The sequence below is a fragment of the Argopecten irradians genome, chromosome 12, assembly GCF_041381155.1.
Source record: "Argopecten irradians isolate NY chromosome 12, Ai_NY, whole genome shotgun sequence".
NCBI classification, from domain to species: domain Eukaryota; kingdom Metazoa; phylum Mollusca; class Bivalvia; order Pectinida; family Pectinidae; genus Argopecten; species Argopecten irradians.
This window is the reverse complement of record NC_091145.1, coordinates 16,285,184-16,295,182: the sequence shown is the minus strand read 5'-3', so window position 1 is coordinate 16,295,182 and position 9,999 is coordinate 16,285,184. Positions and strand designations below refer to the sequence as shown.

The 9,999-nt window shown below is 34.5% G+C and overlaps 1 protein-coding gene across 1 annotated transcript; it reads left to right on the top strand.

Moving 5' to 3' along the window:
- On the top strand, positions 1-4,378 carry LOC138336362 (uncharacterized protein PF3D7_1120000-like). The gene is made up of 2 exons (XM_069285810.1): positions 1-2,049; positions 2,450-4,378. Exon 1 carries the CDS (start codon positions 526-528, stop codon positions 2,044-2,046), a length of 1,521 nt encoding a protein of 506 aa, XP_069141911.1. The 5' UTR covers positions 1-525; the 3' UTR covers positions 2,047-2,049; positions 2,450-4,378.
- The last annotated feature ends 5,621 nt before the right edge of the window (positions 4,379-9,999 follow it).

Genomic DNA, 9,999 nt, shown 5'->3' with positions numbered 1-9,999 from the left:
AGGACTATTGCTTATTTACAAGAAGTTATTTAAAGATTTTAGCCTATTTGACTCCTGATATAATAGACAGCGGTTTCGATAACCTAATTCACTTACCTGTGTATTTGAATATAGTCTGTTTCAATATTGTTATTTTATATACTTGCAGTGTTTTTGGCCAAGATATACAAGCCTTTTTGTACTACATAAGAATCAGTAGCGACGGGAATTAGTTATTTCCAACACATAATGTCGACCATCTCATAACATTTAATAATGCTTTGATATTTAAACTTTGAAACAATATGAACCGAATAAATCACATGAGAGATAAAAAACCACAAAAAAAAAAAAAAAAAAAAAAAAAAAAAAAACAACACGCAACCAACAATTTTATAGAATAGACTATATCAAATCAATAAATAACAGCAGTTACGGGCTTTAGAGATACCAACGAAACTGGCAATGAGTAATATGCACATGATATCGTAATTGCTGTCCACTATAACATGTAATGTGACGTACCCTAATGTTACACAATTCACAATGGAGTGTACTAAACACACAGGTGAGACAGTGATTATGGTGTGTAAGTCATGTGTAAAGTATCCCCTTCTCTGTGGAGTTTGTATTGAGGAGGACCATACAGAACACAAACTACAGACATTACGGAACGCCGCTCTGTCTATCCGTCAGCACTTTGAACAGGTAGAAACAGACAAACTGGACGTATTTAAAGAAATCAAATCTGACTTGGTAAATATATCGAAACTTAGGGAAGAATGTCACCAAGAATCGAGTCGTGTTGGTGAGGAAATCGTAAAACATGTTGATGTTATAAAAGGTGAGGTTGACAAAGTCAACAAGGAAGTAGAAGAGAAACGTAAAACCGAGTTCGATAGAAACATGGCTTCTATTGACGAAACGGAGCAAGCCCTGACACAACAAGTGTCTCGGATAGAAATGTTCCAGAAGAAGGTGGCCGAGATACAGAAGATGAACGACTACGTGGAGGTCATCGTGGCCGGCAGGGATACGGAGGTCCCCGATACCGCACGTGTTCCGAGACCCGACATACATAGGCTACAATTCCAGACGGGAAATGTCAATGCATGGCAACTGGAGCGAATGTTTGGTACTGTTGCAGGTACATGTGATGGAAAAACAGAGAAAGGAGAAGAGAAGGCCAATACCTCGTCAGACTTTGTTGGTTCGATTAAAAGAGAATTAAATGTAAATATATCGTCTGTGAATTCTTTCAGCCATTCGCAAACACATGGTTTGGCGTACATGTTTTGTCATGACTCAGAGTTGTGCTTCCTGAAATGTAGTGCTAGGAACAGTGTAAAGCTTTCGGACAGTTCTGGACAAATTAAACAATCCATCAACCTTGGAACCACGACTAACGGCTTTACAGTCACGAAAGATAACCGGCTACTTTTCTGTTGTACCCATCAGAACTGTGTCAAGGAGATGCAGCTACCAAATGGAGAAATTACAGAGAAGATTGATACCAGTCCCCTAACACCAAAGTGTATATGTACAGGTCCGTATGGTGACATATATGTTACACTATGCGATAATACTGAATATGAAGTCACAGAAAGCAGCACACGTGCTTTGGCGAGGTATGGTAAACGGGGCCGAGAGAAAACGCGCCGTCAGAATGATGCATATGGTAACAATATCTTTGTTTTGCCATTGGAAGTCTGTGTAAACAGCGCAAATACACAAATAGCGGTCATCAATGATATAAATCGCAGACGTAGTGAGCTGGTTCTTTTTGACGGACAACTTTCACCCGAACTAATTTACAGAGGACCAAGTGTTTTAACCGGTGACACGATGGAAGGATTTGAACTAGCTGGGGTCATGTTTGATTCCAGAGATAACATTTTAGTTGCTGAAGCATTTAGTCGCACTGTTCAACTTTTGAGTCCATCTTGTGAACCATTAAAGACATTGCTTGTTACTGATGCCAGTCCAAGGGCCCTTGCGTTGCACGACGATAAAGTGTGGGTTGGTGATCATAAAGGCAATGTGCGGATTTTCAGGTACTCGTATTAAGAGGTAAGTCTTGTTATTTTCACAAAGAAGCTCAATAAATTATATCAACATTGTCGTAACCTTCTACATAAAGGCTATTTCGGTGTTATCATATCAAAATTTTCGTTAAAACTTTTTTTAAGACAAGTCTAGAAAGTTCTGAGATTTTGGCGCGTTAGAAATTCTTAACCAGCAAATGTTATCTATCTTTATATTCAATCGTATGTAAACTGTATTTTGTAATATAACCTATAACTGTCATTATTTACGTAATCACTTTTAATATAATGGTTAAATAGCAAGCTTACACTGTAAATCACTGAAGCACTATAAAATAGCCTAGACACCTTTTAGAAATTTTCATCTTATATTAAAATGTATACTTTCATTTCCATTGATAATATTGATATTTGGTCCATTGCAGACGTCGGTAGTCCCCAGACGAAGCTTTGCCCTTGTCGGAAGGTTTTGGTTTTATCCAAGGAATCGGACATTGATTGTAAAATCCTGACTGAGTTATATCCCTTGATATACAACTCAACATTATCATTACCTCCACAGGAACATGTATACAGTCCTTACAACGTTTGTGAAATGTAGACATAAGATATATCTCAAGATGTCACAGAATGCACATTTATCTGCATTTTCTTCATTTTCAGCCTAGATTGTACATTATTCGCTTTGCCTTTGATGTCTTTCTAAGTAGGAGAGGTGATAATGCCCAACAGTTTTGCGTAAAGGACATTCTCTTAGGACATTCTGCAATTTCAATTTTCAGTATTATACAAAAAGCATCTACATGTACTTTATATGTCAAACGTTACTTGTTATATGGTATTGAACAATTGCAGTTTAAAAATACAAACAATTATAAAATGCGTAAAATGTTACGCATTTCACATTTGTTTGTACTTTTAAACCGCAAATTTTCCAAATAACATCTCTAAAAAATAATGTTTAATCCGAAATTTCAACAACATGAAAGGCCCAATACATTTTCGAAACGACTTTTGATTTTTAAAATGGAATGTAAACGAGAGTGATAATTTTGAGTCGCTGAAAAACTTACTTGTCTGGTGGGGCCGTCGATATAAATTTTCTTACGTTATTATTGTTTTTAAGAAAGTTTTATTTTTTGTAATAATTCTTTAATGTTATTGAAATTTCAGGTCTTATTAATTGAACACAGTTAAACAGAGGATCTTACATGAATGACTATAAAGTATGAAATGTATTTAACGAGTTCACTAATATCAGCCTTCAGACGAATGGCGAAAACTAGTTGTATGTAAGACAGGCAAATTCCGGCTCGGAGATGTCATTTCAGTGTATCGATTTAAAATATTAATTATGATGTCAAAATTACATTTGACGTATGCTTTTATGTTACAATATTGATATAACACGTGTGACGATATTTTTGTCATGACCATATAAAATACATTCAAATACACGAGATTATTGTCAGAATACTGGATTCTTTAAGTACGTGTGGGGATGTTAATCAAGCATGCCACAAACATTCGATATTTGCGATGTTTTATGTATATAAAATGCATATTTTTATATTGTCAATTATCAACAAAAGAAAAAAAAAGTTTGGTTGGTTGCTAAACATCTCATTAATAAAACTAGATTTATTTAGACGGTGTACCTTGTACCATTGGGCTATTTTGGCTTATTTGGCGTTTGGCATGAAAGCGCCAAAATTTAACACACCAAAGTTTGGCTATGTATTTATTTGTTGTACATAACATAATGTATCTACATGCCATTTTATTAAATATGTGAACATGATAAATTACTCAATCATGTTATGTAAACATACATTAAATGTATGATCTGCGCAGAAAAAAAGTTACCTGTGTGAGTCTTTCTTTTTCCAAACATGTTCATCATTATATATGCGACTATTAATCCCTTTTATTTAAGACAAATATTTCAGAGGGTTGTCTTTGTATCAATAAGGCTTCAAAACTTATCACATCAGTTTTCATCTTTGTGGGAACTATGTGTACAGACAAGTAAATCTTCAGAATTGCGATGTGTTGCATGGAGACTGCTCTATAATTGGGTTATTGTTACATTGTAATAATGGAGGTTTTACAAATGAGTAAATCTATGTAATGTTAAAGTCTTTCAGTTACACATAATATTACGAAGATGCTTGAGGGTATATATCCATACTAATACAGACACAGATACAGTTGAGAAAAGGTTGCAAAAAAAAGGGAAAAATTGGAAAATGTATGTCATAGTGGCCTAGTTTACAATTTTTAGATATTTTGTTTTAGATATATATATCCGAAATGTTCCATTTATCTTTATTATTATCAATTAGAAAATAATTTGTAGTACCGTAAAAGGATTTTGACATATTGATCTTCAGATGTTTGCAACCTTCATTGCCTATATTTGTATTTTATATTCAAACACTAAAAAAAGTTAATATTATATATGAGGAACATTTATAAAGAATGCAGCGGCTTTATCATGTATATACAAAGGACATAAAATACGAGATATAAATTATGTAATTTACTAATTCTTGATGAAAAGCTATTGTCAGAATTCTGAGGTTGATTTTAGATCATTACCATTAACATTCATAACAAGTATTGGATGATATATATCGAAATCATATTAAAATTGTATTTCTTGTATTTAATTTTCACCGTCACAAACTCTCATAAAACATACAATATGTGAATATGGATGCTTTTTTTTTTTTTTTTGTAACTTTTTTATTTTTTCCAGACATATTCTCATACAACAGTAATACATTTCCTCATCCTTACTTGGTAAACAAACCACTTTTCAATATGAATTATCATATCCTTATTCTTATTTTTTTTTTTTATCTTACACACACAAACACACACACTATCGCACCCTTCCCTTACACACACACTCACACACTTACAGGGATATACAAACTTAATACATACTCAATTTGGTCAATTCTTTTTTTATCCTATACACACATGCCAAAACATTCACACACACTTACAAATTATTACAAATATACATAAATGTACAATAGGGGAAGAGAGAGAGAGAGAGAGAGAGAGAGAGAGTAGTATGGTATATATTCGCTGGAGGTTTGCAGTTCCGCAGAATTATTGGTTAATATTTTAAAAAATATCAGATGTATTATTTCATTGTATTTCAAGTCGTGCTGTCAGAGATTGGGTGTGATTTCTATAAGATGAGTTTGTTGATGAGGATATGTTGATTTATTCTGTATTGTAGCCATTGAAGTTTTGAGCTTGAAGTAGGCTCGGAAAGGGGTCAAGTATATTTGGCTTCCAAGTTTCCTCATTAATTTCAAATAAATTGTTCCATTTTCCTTTACAAGAAGACCTAGTGTTTAATTTTGACATTGTATGTGGTAGAATTCTTTTGATTCCTTTTTTATGTTTAATAAAAATTTCTAAATTATTTTGTATAAATGGATAAGGACAGATTGAAATTATCAAACTGTTTGTGAGATAAGTACTCTCTACACGAAATTTATATATTCCCTGGTACAGTTACATGTTCGTATTTAACATTAAATTTTTCTGTAAATTTTCTGTGAATATGGATGCTTATATATGATGGTTCAGATCCATGAAAGCATCAAAATACTATTGACATAGCGGTAAATGTCGCATGAAATATCCCATATTTTGAAAGAAACGCCATGTTTCAAACTTTCGGGTAATATCGGAAAACTGAGTTGCATCACGCGACCAACATCGGCGATACCCGTATAGATCGGAACCTCCAGAGCCATATCACGTGGTCAATATCGGCAATACCCGTACAGATATGAAAAGATCGGATATTTCCGAGCTATTTAAAACGTGTACACGTTAAAAATCAATTTTTCAATTTAATTGTTTAACAACTTTGCGAATGCGAACTTTACAAAAGTCGGTAAATATCGAAAGTTTAAAATTTAGAGAGGCGGAGAAAACAATGTAGAACACTATAAAATACTTTCTCTATGCCAAAAATACAACAAGTCACAGGCCATACATCTTTAATGTTTAGTAAAATTGATATAAAAAATATCGCCTTTTTATACTTTGTTTGTTTGATTAATTCACGTCCAATAACATATAAGTTATGGTCTTGTAAGGACGGCCTCCTATGTATGCGGTTTGTTGCGTGTACACTGTATGTTGTGCGAGGTCCGTGTTTGGGGAGACTGCGGTATATTCCTGTTGAGTCTTCTTGCATAGTGGAACTGTTGCCCTTTTTATAGTGCTATATCACTGAAGCATGCCGCCAAAGACCAAGCAAACACACACCACCCAATCACATTATACTGACAACGGGGGAACCAGTCGTCCCACTCCCTGTATGCTGAGCGCTAAGCAGGAGAAGAAACTACCACTTTTATAGACATCTTTGAGATTCACTGGAGGGCTGGAAAGTATTTGTCTTCAAAAAGTGTTGGTTACTCCGTATGAAATGATTAATTACATCTTAAGCTCTAATATCTAAAAAAAGTTGGTTTGAATGTGTAATTTTTCACAACATTTTATCTGCATTGAAAATAAAAACAAGGGCCCAATGGGCCCGAATCGCTCACCTGCAATCTGGTGATGATACATGGTTTATACTTAACAAATAGAGTAAATAAGAATTTATATCATCCCTAAGCACATTAAAGGCCCCTTTGCCTCTTGGTTATTAAAAAGAAGTCGTTTAAAGATTTTAGCCTATTTGACCCCTATGACCTTGAATGAAGGTCAAGGTCATTCTTTTTAACAAACTTTGTAGCCCTTGATCCCAGCATGTCACATGCCCAATATCAGGTCCCTATGCCTTTTGGTTTTTAAGGAGAAGTCTTTTAAAGATTTTGGCCTATTTGACCCCTGTGACCTTGAATGAAAGTCAAGGTCATTCATTTGAACACAGTTTTGTAGCCCTTGATCCCAGCATGCCACAGGCCTAATATCAGGTCCCTAGGCCTCTTGGTTATTAAGAAGAAGTTGTTTAAAGATTTTCACCTATTTGACCCCTGTGACCTTGAATGAAGGTCAAGGTCATTTATTTGAACAAACTTGGTAGTCGTTTATTCAAGTATGCCACATGCCCAATATCTGGTCTCTAGCCCTCTTGGTTATTAAGAAGAAGTCGTTTAAAGATTTTAGCCCTTTTTGACCCCTGTGACCTTGAATGAAGGTCAAGGTCATTTATTTGAACAAACTTGGTAGTCCTCTATCCCAGCATGCCACATGCCCAATATCAGGTCTCTAACCCTCTTGGTTATAAAGAAGAAGTCGTTTAAAGATTTTAGCCCTTTTTGACCCCTGTGACCTTGAATGAGGTCAAGGTCATTTATTTGAACAAACTTGGTAGTCCTCTATCCCAGCATGCCACATGCCCAATTTCAGGTCTCTAGCCCTCTTGGTTATAAAGAAGAAGTCGTTTAAAATTTTTAGCCTATTTGACCCCTGTGACCTTGAATGAAGGTCAAGGTCATTCATTTGAACAAACTTGGTAGCACTCTATCCCAGTATGTCACAGGCCTAATATCAGGTTCATAGGCCTCTTGGTTATTAAAAAGAAGTCGTTTAAAAATTTTAGCCTATTTGATCCCTGTGACCTTGAATGAAAGTCAAGGCCATTCTTTTGAACAAGCTTGGTAGTCCTTCATCCCAGCATGTTACATGCCAAATATCGGGTCTTTAGGCCTCTTGGTTATGAAGCAGAAGTCTTAACAAGATATTTTAGCCTATTTGACTCCTGTGACCTTGAATGAATCAAGGCTATTCTTTTGAACAAGCTTGGTAGTCCTTCATCCCAGCATGTTACATGCCAAATATCGGGTCTTTAGGCCTCTTGGTTATGAAGCAGAAGTCTTAACAAGATATTTCAGCCTATTTGACCCCTGTGACCTTGAATGAAGGTCAAGGTCATTCATTTGAACAAACTTGGTAGCCCCTCATCCCAGCATGCTATAAGTCAAATTTCAGGACTGTAGGTCTCCAAGTTTTGGAGAAGTTGTTTAAATGGAAAAGTTGACGCCGGACGACGGACGCTGCACCATAGCATAAGCTCACTTGCCCTTCGGGCAGGTGAGCTAAAAATCATCCCTTTTATACCATGTGTTGATGAAAATAACCCTCCAATCCTACTAGATCAATGTCAAACATGATTTTCAAGAATGCTTGTTTTGTATGTGTTTTGTATGAATTACTTGTATCAAGGCTGTATTAGCTTGTATCAAGAATGTATTAACTTGTATCAGGGCTGTATTAGCTTGTATCAAGAATGTATTAACTTGTATCAAGGCTGTATTAACTTGTATGACGGCTGTATTAGCTTTTATCAAGAATGTATTAACTTGTATCAGGGCTGTATTAGCTTGTATCAAGGCTGTATTAACTTGTATGAAGGCTGTATTACCTTGTATGAAGGCTGTATTAGCTTGTATCGAGAATGTATTAACTTGTATCAGGGCTGTATTAGCTTGTATCAAGGCTGTATTAACTTGTATGAAGGCTGTATTAGCTTGTATCAAGAATGTATTAGCTTGTATCAAAAATGTATTAACTTGTATCAAGGCTGTATTAACTTGTATCAAGAATGTTTTATTGTATGAAGGCTGTATTTAGCTTGTATCAAGAATGTATTAGCTTGTATCAAAATGTATTAACTTGTATCAAGGCTGTAATTAACTTGTATTCAAGAATGTTTTAAAATGTATAATTATTTAATATTTCATGATTGTCAATTAATGAATCGTAGAATATCACAACAAACCATACTGCACTACTTCATTCTATATAAATCCGTCTGACTTAAGTTACCTCTAGGGCAGATATAATGTATCTTAGATAAGATGTAATATTCAAAATCATTCATCCACCATTGTTGTTATGATCATATATCTTTTGAACAATTTTGTTTAGCATGAGATATACAATTATTCATTTTGTTTAATATATATGTCATCATGATCAAGAACTAAAAAATAATGATTATAATGAGACTGCGGCGGCAGCGTGTAGTTCTGTGCCATTTAATTTTTAGGACTATTAGTTGATTGAGTTTAATACCTCGTACATGTATGTCCTTCAATGATCCTAGCTGTTAAAAGGACATCTGATTAATCAACCAGCCAACCAGATACAATCCCAATGCCTACAGGATAGCATCATGAAAGTAACCAATCAAAAGTAGTTATGCTGGTGATAAAGATAATGAAAGTATTCGACTGTGGATGATGCTCGAATGTGGCAGTTTACCAGGATCAGGTAACAAGGTCTTCTGAGATATTTACAAAAACTTTTCAAAATAACATATTTTTTATATTTAAGATGCTCCATCACCGACAGAGCATAAACAATACTCATCATTTAAACAACAAAAGGAGTTTACTCATGTAAATGTATTCTAAATACAAAAATAATGTAAATTAATTTGTTTTACTTTTGGTGCATGCGCAGTCGTACTTCATTCCATATAGGACATAGTGTCATGGACTATTTTGTCGGGCGAAATAAAGTATCTTTAATATTTTTATCTTGAAGATCGGGACCTGATTGTGGATTTACTAATTAAAAACTTTAGTCATTGTAATGTTGATGGTCGTCGGTGTTCAATTCACGATGAGCGGTCAACCTTTACAAGAACATTGACGACATCAATGGTTCTACATACGTTTTGTATTATTATAAAAGGACGTTATTGTTCGTATCATTGTGTGTGCTCTAAAATAGCTATGTATACATACACATGTATAGACTGTTTCTGTATTTTAACATTTTCAATATAATTTTGGTGATATAACAATATCTCGACCACGGAGAAATAAGAAGAGATAAAGGGAAATGCATCTAGAATATAATGATAAGTACCTTGCAATACTTGCAAGATGAATGTAAAACATACACATATAGAAAATAATTTTGACATCTTTATAGAACTGGCTATAATTTTCTTAAGATAGCAATGTTGGCAATTTAGGTA

What these genes read in the sequence shown, in the direction of transcription:
- LOC138336362 (XM_069285810.1), top strand. Translation starts at nt 526, where the DNA reads ATGGAGTGTACTAAACACACAGGTGAGACAGTGATTATGGTGTGTAAG.